At 42.0% G+C, this 18,883-nt stretch overlaps 1 protein-coding gene across 1 annotated transcript; it reads right to left on the minus strand.

Annotated features, from left to right (window-relative positions):
• Positions 1-4,259: 4,259 nt before the first annotated feature.
• Positions 4,260-16,622, minus strand: ASB11 (ankyrin repeat and SOCS box containing 11). Its single transcript, XM_082778403.1, has 7 exons — positions 16,411-16,622; positions 13,104-13,183; positions 9,686-9,793; positions 7,087-7,237; positions 6,727-6,861; positions 5,582-5,773; positions 4,260-4,545 (listed from the first exon to the last, which is right to left on the minus strand). The coding sequence occupies exons 1-7, from the start codon at positions 16,586-16,588 to the stop codon at positions 4,421-4,423; spliced, it is 969 nt and encodes a 322-aa protein (XP_082634529.1). The 5' UTR covers positions 16,589-16,622; the 3' UTR covers positions 4,260-4,420.
• Positions 16,623-18,883: the final 2,261 nt, after the last annotated feature.

The raw sequence follows: 18,883 nt of genomic DNA on the forward strand, positions 1-18,883 counted from the left end.
TGGAGAGTTGAGACTCAGAGAAGACTTTCTGGAAGCTGCTTGAACACCAGGTTTGGTCAGAAGACCAGGATATGTATCTTTTATGGACCAAATTATAATGTAATATTTATTTTCCTGCCAACCATGATAAACAATGTTTATTAAACCCTTTCAGAATGTGTTTGTCTATTTACTTTCACTGCCATATGTCCCTTAGGAGGTGGCTCATTAGCCAGATGCTTGCAGATGAAACTCTGGAAAAAAGTGCTCTCAATCTACAAGACAACCTGGAACCAGGTCTTGGGCCAAGGTGCTGAGATATCAACAAGGTGGGGAACAAGAAGAGCATCCCCACAATCACCTTTACAAGCCAGTGCAAACTGCAAACATCCGTAGATTGTCTGCTGCTGTGACCAGACATGGTGAAAAACAGTTATGTGCAGCCAGCAAGCAAGCAAATAGTGGTGCCATGCCAGGAGTTAGTCCAGACAACACCCAGCATGGCAAAATGATGTGCTCCAGCTCTGCTTAAAGAGGGTGGCCTGTGCAGTCATGTTCCCACAGGGACATGACAGCTGAAGAGCAATGTGCCACGGGTGTGATGTCTCTCCAAACACCAGTGCCATCTCCAGAGCAAGGGAGGGCTGAGATGTGCAGGGCTGGAGTGGGGAACCCAAAGACAGCAGCTTGGTGAGTGGGAGAAATAACACATCTGACAAAGAGACAGGTTGACCCTCACTAAAATGTCTGCTGTTGAAGAGGCGTGTTGCTCAAGGAAGAAATTAAAAAATGTTTTCTTACAGGCAGAGGAGAAAGACATGAATCCAGGAGGAAGCTGATGAGGAAAGATATGCTTATGAACAAGAGCTTGGTAGTATGTGAAAAAATACAGTGAGTGTCCAGACTGTAAAGATATTTGGAGTCACGGAGATGCATCTTTTTCTAGAAAGAACATAGATATGAAGGCTTATTTTAGAGCCTTCAGGGCTGATACAAAGCCCAGTTAACTCTGTTTTGCTTTGGATCACCACCAATGACAGGCATACTAAGTAATGAGTGACAGCTTGAAGCCACCATCTGATCAGTTTGAGAGGTACACGTCATCAGCATTTCTGAGTCCATACTTGCTCACTCATAATGTATGGATAATAAAACTGAAAAGTGGTCCAACAGACTGAGAAAAACAAAAGGAAATTCTTGGGGTTAATACTGCTCATGAGTAGCTCATGAGTAACCTTTTCAAGACATTTCTGCAAAATACACTCGGGAATAAGGACTTCATGGCTGCTGAGCATTCATACCCCAAGCTCATGCTGCAAAGCTGCAAGTCAGAGTCCGGACATAGAATGACCAAATGCTTGTGGTTTGCAAAAAACTATTTTCCTCTAGCCAAGATATTATGTAATAATTCCTGTTGAGATATGCTTCACTGAAGCAGATAGTACTGGCAGTCATTGGGGGTAAAATCATATGCATGTGGCATAGCAATGGACATTGCAACACAGAAAAAATGTCTACATTCCCAGGAAAGACGTATTTCTCCCAAATAACTGGTTTCTGTCAATGATCATAGAGTGGCATGGAAGATGTCACCCATTTTAAACAAAAGAGACCTTGTGAGGGTAGTCAGCCATCTTCTGCCGAGGAGAGAGAAGCTGTATCTACACCTGACAGATGTTTTCCCAACTCATTTGGAAAAATCACCAACAAGGTTCAGTAATCTTCTAGTAAATTAAACCAGTGTTTCCCTATCCTCACATGAGATGGCGTATTTGGAAAAAAACAAAAACAAAAACAAAACAAACAAACAAACAAACAAACAAAACCTCCAACTGCTTCCATGGTAATATTTATGTGCATTGCTACAACACAAAGTATAGCCAATGAAAATTAAATGTGTAGTTTTAGTCTGAACCACACTTGTGATAAGAACAAGAAAGTCTAGGTAAAGTTTCCAATGAAATTGCTTAACATCAAGACTTCTAAACTTCTCTCCTGATTTATTAAAGTTCTGTTCCCCCGGAATATCTGATATATGGAATTTCAGGAAGAATGATGTCTCTGGAAGGATGCAAAGGTGAGGTGATTTTTTGATGGAAAGCTAATATCAGCAATAAAATAGGGCAGCTTCTGCTACTTCATAACATAAACCTCTCCGAGAGGCTGAATGGGCTTTGCGTTTCCTTAATGAAGATACATTTTTTCAATTTAAAATCCTATGCAAGTGAAATACTGTTTTCATTGATGATCGCAGTAGGAAATCAATTCGGTATTACACATTCTGAAATAGATCCCATAAATTGTCTTCGCTCCTTGATTGCAATACAAGCCTGACAACCCACACAGCTGAGGCTCTGTCTCTCTATTTGGATAGCAGATGGTATTCTGACTGCCACCTTATAAACAGAGTAGGTGAGCTGGCAGTAAAGATAAGACAGAGAGAGATTTGCTGACATTAAATTAATATAGACATTTCTTTCTTGATAGCATTTGATTTTCAGAGGCTCTTGAGAATTTAGAGTTCAAATCTCTGAAATTCATGATATGCTGTACTACACAAGGTCATTCATGTCACAGAAGACTTTATGGGCAATAGTTCTTGCTGTCAGATAGCATTCAATACGTGCAAACACAGGCTACTTCACAGGCTGAAGACTACATTCATTTTCAGTTATAACACTGCAGGTATAGTCTCATGAACTGCTGGGAGCACAATTTGTCTTATTTGTGCTGAATGATTCGTGAGAAAGTACAGGAAAGGTTAGTCCTCTGTCTCAAGAGGGAAACTGTCATGGTGAAATTACGGGATAAGCACCGGACCAGGGGCTGATGCTGCTGGAGCTGGGACAGCAGCTCAGCGCCTGCTGGAAACCAGTCCCCTACACCATCTCCTGCAGACTCGTTTCCCCTGACTTCATGTACAGGCAGTGAAAACTGGTACTAGCATGCATAGCTCATAATAAAACCGCCACATCTCATAGCCTGAAAAATTATGGACCTCTTGGCTCAACACATAGCTGAGCTATGCGTAGGCAGATTCTCCTTTAACCTTTATGTCCTATTTTGTTAAAGCTGGTGAAACACCATTGCGCATTTCATTTCACCAAAACTCAGGTGTGCTGAAACATTTCTGCCCTCAGAACAACCTCCACAGGAAAGATAAACCTTTACAGAACCCCTCAGGCATTGCACCAGTCGCTGGATCCCAAGTATCTCACCTCAAAGTCTGCAGTTTCAGCTCTGCTGTGTCCAAGCTACAAACCCTGACAATATTTAAACACAGTGGTCAGAACTGCTGTTTAAAATACCCTTTTCCCAGTGATGTGATGAAAGACTCCAGAGTAAGTAATGAGGGAGCAGACGAGTTTGCCAACTTCTTCTCCTGGTGGACAATAACAAACAAGGAGAACATTTGAGTGATGAACAGCCATCCTTAGGGACCCTGCTTCTCTATTGTTCTGCAGTCTGAGGACTTATCTCGAGAAATGTCAGAACATTCAAAGCCAAAAAGGAGAGAAGCAAATCATTCCTTTGGTTTTCTTTAAACTTTGCAAAGGACAGGCATCGAAAGCTGGCCTACTGTGCCTATGAAACCACCTGCAGTTCTGCCTTCATTCTAAGCTAAGAAAAAATATTTGTATAACTAACAGAGACTGATCTCAGGTAAGATAGCTTAGAATAATTTTTTTTAGAAGAGACAAAGGTTTTTTTCAGACTTACAAATAGTTTTGTGGGTTTACTCCAAGCCCCTGCACATGACTTGGTAATGTCACTCTCACCTTGAAGGAAAAGATGTGTGAGCACTGAGGACAGCTGGGCCCAGGGTGATGGGACATGCGGCAGCTGGACAGATGGAGCCTGCTGGAAGTCACTACAACTCCACTAGGACACAGGAAAGAGGTGACAGAAAGCAAAGTCAGAGAGGACAAAAGATGCCAAGTATATAAATACATTTGACATTAAGTGCTGAAGGTTTTCATTCCCACTCTAGTGGAAGAATAACAGCCACTATTTTGATTTTGACGGTGAGATTGGAGGAAAAAGAGGATGAAGCTGCATAGATATTACAGGAAAAACAAACAAACATACAAAAAAAAAAAAAAACATAATAATTAGATAACACTAAATGCAGGGGAAATCTCTGCATATGTCTGTGGCTGGGTGGATGTCTGCATGTACATTTAGAAACACATGTCAAGCGAGCTGTTCACATATTATTTCTCAAACTGCCATAAGTGCATTTGTTAATAAACTGTGGGGGAACTAAAAACACTAAAAGGTGTTTTCCATTGACTTCAATTTACACATTCAGCAGCAGTGTTTGGTACCCAGAGTAGACAGTAAATGATGTCTTTGATTTTTTTTTTTCCTTTGATATAATATTTTGGAGTAAACAACCATTTGTTCCTCTTTCTTTTCCAGTGTAAATATAGTCACAAACTTATCGGTATAGAAGAAAGTTCTCAAGTGGCTCAGGCAGGTGCAGCTTAGGGACTGCATATAAGCACGACCGACCCAGATGTTTTCTGATACACAACCGGCACAGCTGGGCCAAGCTGGCAGGACCTGGAAAAATATAATAAAATAAAAGCAAGAACAAGCTCCCCTGCCCCCAGTATAAGTCAAAAGGCAACAAAGAGCAGCAAGATTTGAAAATTAGATCAAGCACTACACAACAACTTGTTGATGTTAAAGAGATCTACACACATTATTGACTTATTTTGTCTAAACTGCTTCAGCAACTTTAAACCTATGAACACGAAGAACCTTTTTCTGTGTGCATAGCTAGTTTTTTTTCTGGACCTTTTCTTGAGCTAATACTGAAAATGCCATATAGGTGTCTGCATTGTGTCTGTGTCTAGCTGTGTCTGGGAAGGCAGAGCCTGGGGAACACAGGCCAACTAAGAGGGCATGAGCAAGCTTGGAAAAATGAAGGTTATGGAGGGGAATTAATCCAGCATGTCCATGTCCTGGGAATATTACTATTGGATGCACCAAGTTTTGGCTATATGCGGCACAGGTGAAAATGGCACAAGAGGAGCTAGATTCATTTTTGCTCAGAAGTTGCTTTCAGTAGACTGGGAAGATAAATAGAAATATTGTAGAGAGTGCAAAGGGCACTGCAGCTTACTTGCAGTTTTCCTGCACTTGCTTGCAGGTTTGGGCTTGGACAGCAGCCCCACAAACATTCATTCATTGCACCTTTTTCTTCAGGAAGCTGGATGTTGAGTCAGAGTGCTTGACTGAACACAAGATGGCGCTACTAAAATAGCTGTGATGATATCAATAAATACACTCTCCCAGCAGTTTTCAATCCTCAGTCCTTAGAGTCTGGATTGGTAAATAAAAATAATTTTCCTTCCATACATTGGAAAGAAAAACACAGAATAACCAACCACTTTACTTACTAAAACTACTATTGTGCAGCAGATGTAGCAACAAAGCAGAGATTGCTTATTTCTGCGTAGTAGGCCTGTGCTACAATCTTGAAATCAGTAGAAAACTTAGGTAAAAGAAATAAATACTGTTCTATTAAAATAAAAGAGAGAGAGAGAGAGAGAGAGAGAAGAAGAAGAAGAAGAAGAAGAAAGGAAACCTTTACCTTCCCGAAGTAGGAGCGCCTGCTCTATTTTGCTGTTGGGTACAGCAAGGTCCAGGGCACATTTGAAATCTGCATTTCTGCCTTTCAGGTTAGCACCATAGTCTGCCAGCAAGACGACTATCTCCACGCTGGATTTCCTTGCTGCTGCATGGAGAGGGGAGTCTAATCGCTTCCCTGCATTCACGTTGGCTCCTTGGGAAAGCAAGAGTGTGTGGTTGGCACTGGGAGGAGGCAGGAGCCTTCTTACCCTGCATCATAGAGGTTGGCTTCCACCAGTAGCCTCAACAATTGAAGGGCATCAGTGGCAGCCAGCCCTTCCTAATTTCTCTAAGTACTGCCAGTCCAAAACTCATCAGATCAAATACCTGCTTTATAAATGTCTACTGAGCCAGAGTCCTGTCTGCAGCAGGTAGGGCTGAGCAACCATTGAAATTCTTAGAATTTCAACCCAGTAGATTATCAAAAGCTATCACCTGCTGTGCAAATTTGTTAATATCACACACTCTAACACAGGTTATGTTAATTTAGTTATGGGAAGATGGGTGAGGGAGAGGCAAGGGAGGAAAAAACTTTTAGGTATCTGAATGGAATAATTTTGGGAGTACAGCAAACAAAATGCATGCCCTAGGTTTTGCCATTCACAGCACGGTCATGCTTCCAGCAGGTGTCAATCAGCAAATGTACACTGACAGCAAAAGTGTACTGTAGCTCTTAAAATGTGCCTGGCCCTACAGGGATTTTACTTTCAAGCATCTTTACTACTATCTTCAACATCAGCCGAGAAGCAGATGAAGTCAATGCTTCTCAGGGCAGTTAATTTTTTCATACTCAGAAGACTTGATTTTGGTCCTCAATATTGGCCAATACTTTCTATGCCTCCTGACATCATTCTAGAAAACAAACTCTATTTTACTTTCATATTCAGATGGTCTCAGGTAGGTCTCTGTAACTATAATTTTCCAGCAAGGAAATCCTAAATTCTTCCTGAATACAGGTGAAATTTCAGTCGTCTCACAGATTCAGACTGTCCAAATATCTCTTGCAGAAATTTCTGTAATGTTTGTGTTGGAGAGGAAACCCAGGGTGATAAGCTGTGTTGGCTCACACCACCCCATCTCTCTCCCAGCCCCTATCTGCAAGCATACCAAGCTCCAGCAGCTTCTTGACACAGTCTGTCCTCTGGTACGTGCAAGCCACATAGAGAGGGGTCCCATGCTGCAGGTCTTCTTGGTCAATGTCAACCTTGTGGGCCAAAAGGACCTCCATGCACTCTCGGTGACCTGTGTGGTGAAAAAGAGCCATCACTTAATTTCAGTGGTGCAGAGCAGAATACACCCAGATACAATCAATGAGGCAGAAGAGATGGGAATAACCCAAGCATATTTATTCATGCTGTAGACTGTTTTTTTGTTTTGTTTTGTTTTTGGTTTTTTGATTTTTTTGAGGGCAAAGGGGAAGAGAATACATTGAGTTGCTATTGCCTTCACTCCCACCCTGAACATTACCTCTCTTGACTGCCTCGTGAATGGGTGAAGCAAGGTGGCTCCCGAGCTGTGGCTTGGCTCCAAATTCAAGCAGCATGTTGACACAAGCCACGCTGCCACTGCAGCAGGCATTAAACAGAGGAGTGATCCCATCAATGGTGGCTGCATTGACCTGAAACAGCAGGACACGCTCAGAATAATCCGATATAGGAGGAACGCCCTTGGAGTGTGCGTCATATGCTCAACAAAAATGCACCAGAACAAGATGCTTGCCTTCTTTAATTTCAAAATTGATTTTGTTTGCAATTTTCAGAGTCATTCATTATGGGACTGCACATATAACATTTTGCTTTGAGCTCTGCCCTCTCTCACAGACAGCTAGTGCCGTAAGGCAGCAATACTGCCTGCTGGGAATTGCTCAGAAAACGCAGACTATTTCTTTCTTATATGGAGAACCTGAGTATTGTTATAACCATCTATTTTGCACTAACACATATTATACACTCAGCTAACTTTGCTTTTTAAATGAAAATGTAGTCTATGTTTAATACTTTCACCTGAAAATACATTTCCAACAGAAGACATATTCATGAAAACATAGTCTTAATCCCAAAGAGAATAGGAGGCCAAAAGGGTTTGTGTTCATGTGAGTGTGTATATTTATGTGTAAGACAGAAAGAATTTCTGTCCTTGACCTCTGACATAGATAGCTGGCAAGAGCCACCATCCGTCATTCTCCACCGGGAGAGCACAGTGCCCAGGCTGTGCCGTGCACACCACTGTAGCTGCCAGGTTTGGCTGCCTAGCAGGCCCTCTGAGGCAATTTATGCAGTGAACCTGCATGCTTTTAATTTTGTGGCAAACTGAGAAAGTACAATGAATTGTGAAAGCTCATGGCAGTTTGTGTGGTTTCCAAATCAGCGAGAAGAGGAAAAAGGAGAGAAAGAGCTGGAGAAGTCCTGGGCCACCAACGAAGCTGAAGTCTGCTACCAACCAAACACGAGCAGCTTCACGATAGGGTGGAATAACCAGGGGAGAAATACTCAGTTTGCACAATTCAATTAGTAAGATATTTTGCCTGTGAAGTGGAGAAAGGCAGAGATATTTAAAAAACTATTGAGTTATCTAGATAATTCAGCAGTGGACCATAGGCAGTTGATACCTTTCTTACTAGTTGTCCTTGTTCATTTGCCCAACTGAATTGTATACGACACCTTACAAGTTAAACCTTTTTCTTACAAGGTGTGTTTCACACAGTCACAGGCCCATCCTTGCCCCTTTCAGTGCTTCATCCCTGGCCATTTCCTGCAAACCCCAAGAGCACAGCAGCTGGTGGGAGGTCACACTCCTCCTGGGGTTGCTGCAGCAGCACAGGAGGCAGCTCCTACCCTTTGGTGGCTCCTCCAGTGTGTGGGGAGAGGCCAGGCACTACAGCATGTGAACATCTGTCTGTCTGCTCAGATCCTGGAGCCCCAAAATGAAGCTCAATCTTCCTGAAATGGCAGGGCTCTTGCTGAGACTGTTTCAACAGTACTATCACTGCAGATCCCATTCCCTTGCTCGCTGTCAAGCTAAGCAATCCCCCGTCCTAAACAGCTTCAAAAACAACAGAAGGAAAGGAATGGATGTATTTTGGAGTATCCATATTTCAGACAGGTCTCTTGCTGCAACGCAGCACTCCCCAAACTCTCATGGGCAGGTCTGACTAGAGCTGCTGGGGCACTGGAGGTCCATTGGCATCGTTTTACAGAGGGGCCAGGGATTCAAGCAAGCTGATAGCAAGGGTAAGCAAGGAGATAGCCGAAGAAGGGAAAATACGTCTTTGGATTCCCTCTCCACTGGGCATTGGTTTAACTGGTAAAAGAGGAAAGATGGATAAAACAGCTGTTGTGGAATAAATGGTTTCTTTAAAACAACAACAACAAAATAGGGTACAGCAATAAAGGTGAGCAGCAAAACAGAACATTTTCTCCCAGAAGTCAGACAACAGCTTGCTGGTTTTATTTATGAACAGAGAGGGAGGGGAAAGAAAACAAATAAACAAAAAAACTCTGGGACTATATATTATATCACGAACAGGCTGTTTTCTTAAGTAAGCAACAGGTAGTTCAGACGTGATCCTCTAAATTACAAAAAAAAAAAAAAAAAAAAAAAAATCATTTCTATACCAAAACTGCACAGAATTTTATTTTATTTTTCCCCCATCTTTCAAAGGAACTGAAATATGGCACAGTGTGGGAAGTTAATAAATGGATTTTCTTCTGCAAGGGATGGTTTGATTGCCTGTTCTGGTGTTTCACAGTTTCTTGCCATGTAAATTGTGCTTGAAAAGCTTGTAACTCAGTCAAATGAAATATGTTCTCATATATCTAATCCTATTCCTGTATCTCCATTTTTAACGTGTATTCTACCCTAGTTCCAGCTGGACAAAATGGTATTTTATTAACAGACAAAGTGTGACATTGATTTAAGCACATCTGTTTTTACTTACATGAGACTCCCAAACTACTCCGTGGAAGACTGGAGGCAATCCAATTATCATTACAGAGAAAAAAAAAAAAAAAAAAAAAAAAAGAAGATAAGCCATTTTCCCCAGACCTCCACCAGCCCTGAGGCTCACCTGAGCACCATTCTCCAGCAGCAGCTTTGCACAGGCCACATGGCCACCCAGGCAGGCTTCGTGGAGAGCCGAGACTCGATCCGTCGTCACCAGGTTCACATTGAAACCCTGCAAGGCAGAGCGTGGGGCCTGAGGGGAAGGACCTGCCGGGCCAGGTAGCAACCCCAGGGCACCAGTGGTGGTTGGATGCTGGATGGAGAGCACCACACCACGAGGTACATGGGTAGGGATGCACACCGGTCACATTATTGCTGTTTGTGGTTGTCACCAGAAAGGGTAGCTGCTAATGGTGGTGGTCCAGCAGCTTGGTTGGACCCTTTTGGCTCCATCCGTGGGGAAAGCAGACACTCATGATGTGATTCATCTCATCCTGAAGTAGCTGCAGATTGAATGAATTGCATCCTGAAAATGTATCCACTGATTATATGGGGTGCCAAATGTGGTCCACTCAGGTGTAGTAAAGTAGATAAATCTCACCCACAGATCATATCCTCTTATCTGACCACCCAGAAGTTTTACGCTGGAAGAAAAGAACTGTGAATTACACACGCCTCATTACAGGCATTTCTCCAAGTGACAGTTTTTACATCTATTCCCACAAAAACAGACACCAGATATATTCACTGGGGAGAAAGAAATTGCCATATGTGCTGTCCCCAAAATACACCTAAATATCCTCGTAAGTAAGATTTCACAGCCATGTGTGAGAACAGGCCTAGGAGCAGCTTCATTTCACACTTGACATCTTGTATTATGCAGCACTATTCCTCCTTCTGCCCAACGTGCTGTAAGCCAGGCAGCTCACAAGATGGCAGCAATGCACTGCTTGTATCCAGCAGTAATGCTTTCAGTAGAGAGAAATACAAGCCAGCAACGTTACACTGTAAAAGCCACCAAACCTGGTGCAATGAACATTAAAAACAGCCACTGTAATTACTTTAGGATAGAAATTCTATGATATAAAACGAATCATTTTTCAGCCATGTGAAAATGTTATTAACGCAAAGGCTGGTTGTGGCTAAAAACTGGCACAAATTTCCTTCACGTTACAACAATTCCAGGGGAACAGATAAAATCTTGAAAAAATGTTGAGGTTATTCCATTTTCACATTGTATAGATGTTTCATATTTACTGATCAGTATATTCCTTCAAGAATAATGTCTTCTAGAGGCGCCTGGTAAGAAGAGAGCTATTCATTTTCATTATTCATATATAAATTTAACAAATTAAATTCATTAATTGCAAATGAAAAAATAAGAACTGATATCTTGGACAAAATAGCAGTCCCCTCAGTTACTAAATGGCAATCAAGTTACACATCTTACAACAGCTGTTTCCCAAATACCACTGATGTTAAGCCTTGTGTTCATATGATTTTACATTCTTCCCAGTATATTTGCAAAATAAGATGCTTCTTCAGGTGCTGGAGCTGGCATTGGTGAGTCCTTGAGCTCCTTTAAAACCCCAGTGACCCATCTCCACACAGGCACAAACAGCCCCTTATATCAAGGCATCCCCTGGGAAGCAAAAAACTGTCCCAGATTTCAGAAGAATTTGGTCCCAAGGCAGAGACATCTGAGTGCCCCATACCCTAAAGTATAGCTCCATATTTCATTTCAGGCTAATGGCATAACTACCTGGGAAGCGATGAGCAATGGTTATACTGTTCCATGAAGAGCTTTGCCCTTACATTTATCAAACTGCTCTGAATCATCTCCGTTTCACTCTCCACAGACATTGCTACCTCGATCTATTTTCATCAGCAAGGACCCTCATCCTTCACTCCTGAAATTAATGTTCTCAGCAGAAGGAGAAAGGGTAGATTAACTAAGTAATGTATAGCCACACCAGGTGCTTCTCCCATGTGTAACCACAACCAGTGAACAACTGGGGCATCCACTGTTTAACTACAACACTGGGTGCCTCCCGCTGATAAGATGGTGTAAAGTCAATGCAGGTGGAGATAGAGGGGGTCAGAAGGGACCTCTTCAACGGAGAGAAATGCTGGGTTCTGCCCCTGGGACAGAGCAAATCCAGATACAGGCACAGGCTGGAAGCCAGGTGGCTGGGGAGCAGCTCGGCAGAAAGGGCCCTGGGGGTGCTGGTGGCAGTAGGCTCAGCACCAGCCAGCAGTGTGCCCTGGCAGCCAGAGGGCAAACTGCTTTTTGGGGTGCATTACACACAGCACAGCCAGCTGGTCAAAGGAGGTGATTCTCCTGTTGCATTCAGTGTTGGTGAGGCCTCACCCTGAGCACTGTGTGCAGTTCTGGGCTCCACAGCACAGAAAGGCTGCTGAGGTCCCTGAAAGTGCCCAGAGGAGGACAGCAGAGCTGGCAGCAGGGCTGGAAGGCATGTGCTGTGAGGGGAGGCTGAGGACACTTGGGCTGCCCAGCCTGGAGGAGAGGAGGCCCAGAGGCGCCCTCACTGCTCTCTGCAGCCTCCTGAGGAGGGGAAGTGCAGGGGGAGGCGCTGGCCTCCACTCCTGGGGCCCGATGGCCGGGCACGGGCACGGCACAGAGCTGCACCAGGGAGTTCAGGCTGGGCATCGGGAAACGTTTCTGTGCCATGAGGGTGGGCACACACTGCAACAGGCTTCCTGGAGAGCTGGGTGCTGCCCCGTGCCTGTCAGTGCTCAAGGGGCATTTGGGCAATGCCCTCAGTGATGTGCCCTAACTGCTGGTTAGGCACCAACCTCATTTGGCTGCAGCCGTGCCTTGATAAATATCTGGAGAAGAGGCATTTGCCCCTGCAGCTCCACTCCTTGAGGATATTGCCTATTTGAGATGCAGCCTCACCTTGTTCTCCATACAGCTATCGCGGATGAAAATTATTGACCATGATTTGTGGGGAGGAGATTACTCAATTGTGCCAGATTGAGGATCTGGGTTTAAAGAAAGATAAGGAGGATAGCTTTCCCTTTACTGTTGTCCATTTTCACACCTATTTTCATTTCTAATATATATCCTTTCCCCCTCTTTCTTTCGCCTGAACTCTTCGTTACAGTTCGAATAAAGGGTTTCGGGCTGCCAGCTCTCTAGGAACACCATGCTTGCTGTTTTATGAAGTAAGACATACTCTTACAACTTTCTACTTTTTTTTTCTCCAAATATCTAACATATATATTGTTCCTATTCTATTCAAGCCCAGTCTGCACTTTTTATCACTGAAAAAGAGCCCGAGGATCATTGTTTATTACACAGCAAGCTACAAGCAGTAGCAGTCTTTGTCCTGGGCTTGTACTCAGTGTCTTGTCTCAGCAAACCAACATATGCCCAAAGGCGTGCATGTGGATATATTACTTATATGACTGTATTTCTTAGGCACTGCTGCAGTCTACTACCAGCTCACTGACTTGCAGATATAATTCAAAAGAAATCAGGCTGCTTCCCAACCTTGTCTTTACCTGTAGGCTTTTACCTGTGCAATCAAGGTTTTCAAAGACAGGAGGCGTCCTTGGAAGGCAGCATCATGCAGAGGAGATCTGTCTGCCCAGCTGCCTAGAACAGCAAAATCGTAAGGGTTAATTCAGGTACGGAACAAAAGGAGATCCTGGGAGGATGAGGGAAATGCAACTGCATGTAAATGCAGACCGGGCTCGAAAATCAATGCGGTGTCAGCAGTGAAACTGTTGATAAATTGATCTCAGCTGAGCAGCTGAGGCTCAGCACTCCAGAGTAAAGCAGACCACTCATTAAGGGACCTAAACACAAGCTTGTTGGCAGAACTTTTAAAAACAGCTAAAAAACACCCTTCGGCAAAGACTATGACTTTAGTGCTGCTGGGACTCACCCAGGGACTTTAGAGCCCTGCAGTTCTCATATTGGAAAAAAAAAATAAAAAATAAAAAATAAACAAAAATAACAAGCCTCTGTCTCTTCTAGAGAGCTTTTGTCACAAATGACCCATATTCTGGCTTCCTTTCACTTAGAGTCTCATAGGAGGGAGACACTGGGACACTGTGTCCATCAAACGAATTCTAGCATGACCCTGGCAGTTTTATTTCCCAAACCAACAATTTCATAAATAACTTCCTTCAGCTCTGACTAGCACGTATCACGTTTCATCCTCCTCCTCACTGGAAGGTTTCAGAACAGACATAAAAAAATAAATCCTGCCTGAGGTTTCACTTCTCTTCCTTAATCATTTTGAGTTCTTGAACTGTGAAGACTCCTTCATGCAAGCTAGCTTGCTCTTTTCCTTATCTTAGTCTATTCAAGTGCCACAAAACAAAAAATCCTTAGCCTAGCTACTACCTACACTTACAGCCAACTTGCCTATATTAAACGTAACTCAAGTGGAGCAAGTGCATTTACACTGCCAGAGGATGGAAGCAATATCAATGTTTGCATTCACACTCTGGTGTAGTGTAACCCTACAAGCATAGTACTTGAAACCCATATCCTGTTTAATATTTTCAGCAATGCAGCACACCAGAGAGAAAGGAAAAGGTGATTCATCTCCATTTTAGGTGTAACCTGAAGCAGAGAGATCTCAATGAGAAGCTCAGAAACATCCCTGGGGACTTCAGGCCAAGGACTGGGCAGGTTTTTTTAGCCTTGGCCATGGTAGAGCTTTTTTCAAGCTCTCACTGCAATACCCAAGAAGCCCAACCAACAAAGGGCACCCTGGTGCACGTGGCAAATTCACTGGCCAAGGCAGAAGTGACAGAGCCCAGAAATACGCAGGGACCGTCGTGCCTGTATGCCAGTGACTGCCACACAGCTGCAGGAGAAGAGATGGACCTAAAGGATCTGTTCCACTCTCTGGTTTAAAGCCAGAATTACTCTCTGGCTTTGCCAGGTTTTCAGCAGCCCTTGGCCTCCTTGCAGTGTGCGTTCATTACTCTAGAGGTGGGATGCAATTCACCTCATGGTGTTACGATTTTAAATAGTGTTTTTATTTTTGTCTCTATTTATGTAAGGAGCTGTTTCTGGGCTCCTAGGGAACGAAGCTGGCATGGAAGGACCAGTCAGCATGCTATGCAACCAGTTTCTTCAGGATCAAGTAGGACTTGCCAGGCAAAATGATAGAAACAGGAACCAGGCAGGGTTGGAGAGAGGTTTGCCTGAAAACATCCAGAAAACCCCACCTCATGCTGACAAGTGAAACAGGCAAGCTCAGTTCAGAAAGTTAGAAGACTGGTAACATTGCAAGGGACAAAAATTATGGGTTGTATCCAGCAGCAGAGTTCAGAGGTAACTGAGATAATGGAGCTACAGTGTCTTAATTAAACTCCTAGTCATATCGTATAGTATGTGGAAACACATTTCACATGCATTGTAAATGCGTGTGTATGCACACACATGCCTCACCAAGAAAATACATGCTGCTGCATACTTCCATGCTAGCCACAGCAACCTACCTCCCTGAAATGTGTGGCAAATATAGTTCCCATACGGGGCACATCTTCCCTTCACAGCTGTGAGTGACATGTTGGAAGTCACCGTGTCTTTTCTAGACTTCTACAGATAAGTTTAGGAAGCTCTGCTTCTGCACTACTTCACTGCAAAGAGAAGAGGCTGTGAAACTCTGCCTGTAATCCAATCTAGAGCCCCAGCAACAGCATCACATGATCTTATATTTTGAAAGATTATCCTTAATGGCTTTTTGCAAATGGCAACTTGCAGATAAAAATATGTTGTAGTCTGCTAAATTTCAAAGACACTTCGATAAAAACCTGTAGGAAGGAACAACTGCTGTTTGTCATGCCTTAGTCTACAACTGCATGAAGGCATTTCAGAAGAAGTGACAGCAATAAATAATTGGAATCATATTCTAGAGAATAGCAAATAAGTTAATAACCCTGAGACAGAAATTCCTGTATATAAATGATCTGTAAGGAATGCTTTTCTACCATTTTTCTTATGAATAGATCTTAATATCTTTGCTTCGGGTGGCTATCTCACACCACAAACAGACCCACTCATTTTCATGTGCCTGTTCGTGGTGGCACAGTTCATCTTGAAGCTAGTGTCCAACGACTGAGTCACGTAAAGGTCTGTGATGTTACAATGCTGATACAAATCTTCAAGCAGGAAAATATGTTCTCATTAGTAGTAAAATTAAATTATTGTGTCATTTTAATTACTGGAATTCCGGACACGCAAATGCCTGTCTATACGTTATTATGGCAGTAATGCGGTGGAGTAATTTCAAAATTACTTGGAAGAAAATTAACCAAAAAAAAGTGAAACGACCTATGAAATAGCCTAGCAAATAAAATAGATTCTTGTGCCATTATTTTTTTCAGAATAATTTTAGCCGTATTCATTTTTATGGTCTGACTTAAAACAGGGATTTGGGGCTTGGATTCATGAAGTCATTAATTATATCCCCCTAGTATCTCCTTTCAGAATATCAACATGCTAAATTTTGTCCCTGTAGTCTCTAGCAGTAAAGCTAGTAGATCTGTCTGTAACCCCCACTAACGAATGCCTTGCTTCCTAGAACAATCTTTTTATCGACTGTAGTGCCTTGAGCAAATGTCGTCCTCATTCTAGCAGGGTAACTGTTGGAGTCTCATATTTTGCACACCTAAAGCATGCCAACACATACTGACAATGCAAAGACATCAGAACTGGAAGGCACTTCAGCTTAAGACATTCACCCTATGCATTTAGCAACAGACTCCTCGTTTCATGGCAAATTGATATTTTAAATCCTAAGCAACATATTTGTAGCAAATACACATCTAAATGTTAGAGTGCCAGCATTTTTACTTTACCTGGGACTATTCCATAGATCTCTTCTGCTATCCTGGCAGCCTCTTTTCTGTTGCCTTTAACAATATAGAAATGGGTCAGCAGAGCCAAGGAAATCTTAATTAAAAGCTTGAAGCAAAACAAAGCAAAAATGGCAAAATAAATGTTAGTGAAAGCATGGAGTATAGAACTGCCCTCCATTTTGGTTTGTCCTTTGAATAGTTTCTCAGGTCTGCTAAGCTGCACCGGGCTATTATTGGTATCGTATGTCATCTATTTTAAACCCTCCAGAACTTGCTGTTCCTCAGTTACCAAAAATACATTTGTTTTTATTCAGTATGGCTATTTGATATCAAATAACAATACCAAGTATAAAATAATCTGAAAATCTCATGCCATATAGGATACAAACAAATAATTCTTTTGCAAAGTCACCTGAGTATGGATTTCTAAGACATTTTCAGACAGAAGTTTGCCATACCACCTGAAAGCCTATACATCCGCATTATATATATTCTTTGATACTGTGGTTGAATTTACAAAGACTATATATGCAAAGTTGCAGAAATGGTTCACAGATACCACGAGAAGAATACTTTTCTGTCTTTCCCATCTTGATAACAGGCCTTGCTAGTACTCAGATACAGAACAAAGGCATGCATATCAAAGAAAAGCATTATCATGAAAGAATCTGAAATGAACCGGTGTATTTTCAAAGAAAGGGCTAAGAAGTCAAAGTTACTCTATGAGGGGAAAAATATATTGAAAGTGTGTAATCAGAAACACATGATAACACACTGATATTTTCTGTCACTCAGGGATGAAGAATTGTGACCATTAATATCCCTTGCAATCAGCATCTGACTGTTTTGAAAGAACGGAAATATTTTTACATTATCCGTCACTGAATCCTAGATGTAATATTCAAAACTAAAGAAGATGCACCCTTTCTTTAACTCCCTTTTTTCTTTCTGAAAACACATGGCTTCCAGAGTACAGAGTATTTTTTCTGCATGTAATTATGTGAATGTCTGTAGAACATCCCATTTCCTTTCCATTTAAACATTTCTTTATTGCTATTTTTCCGTAAGTACAGCAGGAGAGTTTTTCTTCATATCTCCTCCTTGCGCCCAGGTTCTTCTACCCTTTGGCTTACATAACTGTCAAAAGAAAAAGTGGGACATCCCAAGGAGTCGGTGGATATGCAAAAGTAAATTTTACAGCAAATGATTACCCTGGACATTGAAGATGCAGTTTGTTTTGTAGTAAATATCCTACAAGTTTTGTGTTGTTGCTTCTTTTTCTTTTCTTTTTTTTTTTTTTTTTCAAGTGAAACCATTTTTCTGAAATTCTGAATTAAACTAAAATACCACACTTTTACCAAAACATACGTATTAAGTGAACATTTCCTTCCACAGTAATATATACTGGTAGAAACCATAATACATATGAATCCAAAATAGGAAAATCACCAAGTTTTGGTCACTTTAATCACACTTGCAACATGACAAGACAGCTGAATATACTGATTACATGGCAAGACAAGCGCAGCTAAGGAACTAAGTTCCTTACATTACCCAATACAGTTAAGTTTGCTCAACTGAGACATAAAAAAAGAGAAGTTAGCAGAGGTGACCCCCAAAAGAAAGAGGGAAAGAATTATCAGTTAACCCTAGAAAAATATGAGACAATCATAGAATATCCCAAGTTGGAATCTTGGTAAAGATTTTAGTTGGACAATGGAGTCCTCTGAGAAAAACTCATGTAATCTCTTAATCCATTTACAGTGCATAAGAGCACCAGGAAAATGCCTGCACTGAATTTAGAGTCACTGTTAAGAAGACAGCTAAAAAGCGTGGTGGGAAGTATTAATTCTGGTGAAGGTGGTAGTCAGGCAAGCAATGGCAAGAGCTGGTGTGATCACCCAGAAACACGTGGCATTTCTAAAACTAAAAGAGGGTGGAGCAACAGAACATAGGCAGGAGAAGAGGTGTAACACAATGGAAGAGCACAACACAGAAACAGGAACATCACCTCCCTCACTGCTTTGTCACAGTTGTGTTTTGAATGGGATGGATTGTGCAACCTACCAATAGGCTACAGGGCTGAACTGAGCAAGTCAGCACATGGTAGAAAAAATATGCCTTATTGAGAACTTCGGCAGGATGCCTAAACCACTCCATGAATAGCTTTCAGCCACAGTGATTACCAAACTGTCATATCAAAATATCCAGAGTATATGTTAATCCTTCAGTAAAACTCTCATGACATGGTGAATAAATAGTAGGTTAGCTAGATCCTCTGAAGAACTGGGAAGTTATTTTTTAATATAGCCTTACTTTAGAAGTCTGCAAGGAATAAGCACAAAAGAAAAGACAGTCCAAGTTTAGAAGAAAACTCATTTTTATTATGGATCACCTTCAGTTTAGCCAAGAGTAAAAAAATATGTCAGATGTGACCTGAAGAATTTGGCAAGAGAATAAAGATCAGAGGGAA

The sequence above is a fragment of the Aythya marila genome (assembly GCF_965140915.1).
Source record: "Aythya marila genome assembly, chromosome: 1".
NCBI lineage: Eukaryota > Metazoa > Chordata > Aves > Anseriformes > Anatidae > Aythya > Aythya marila.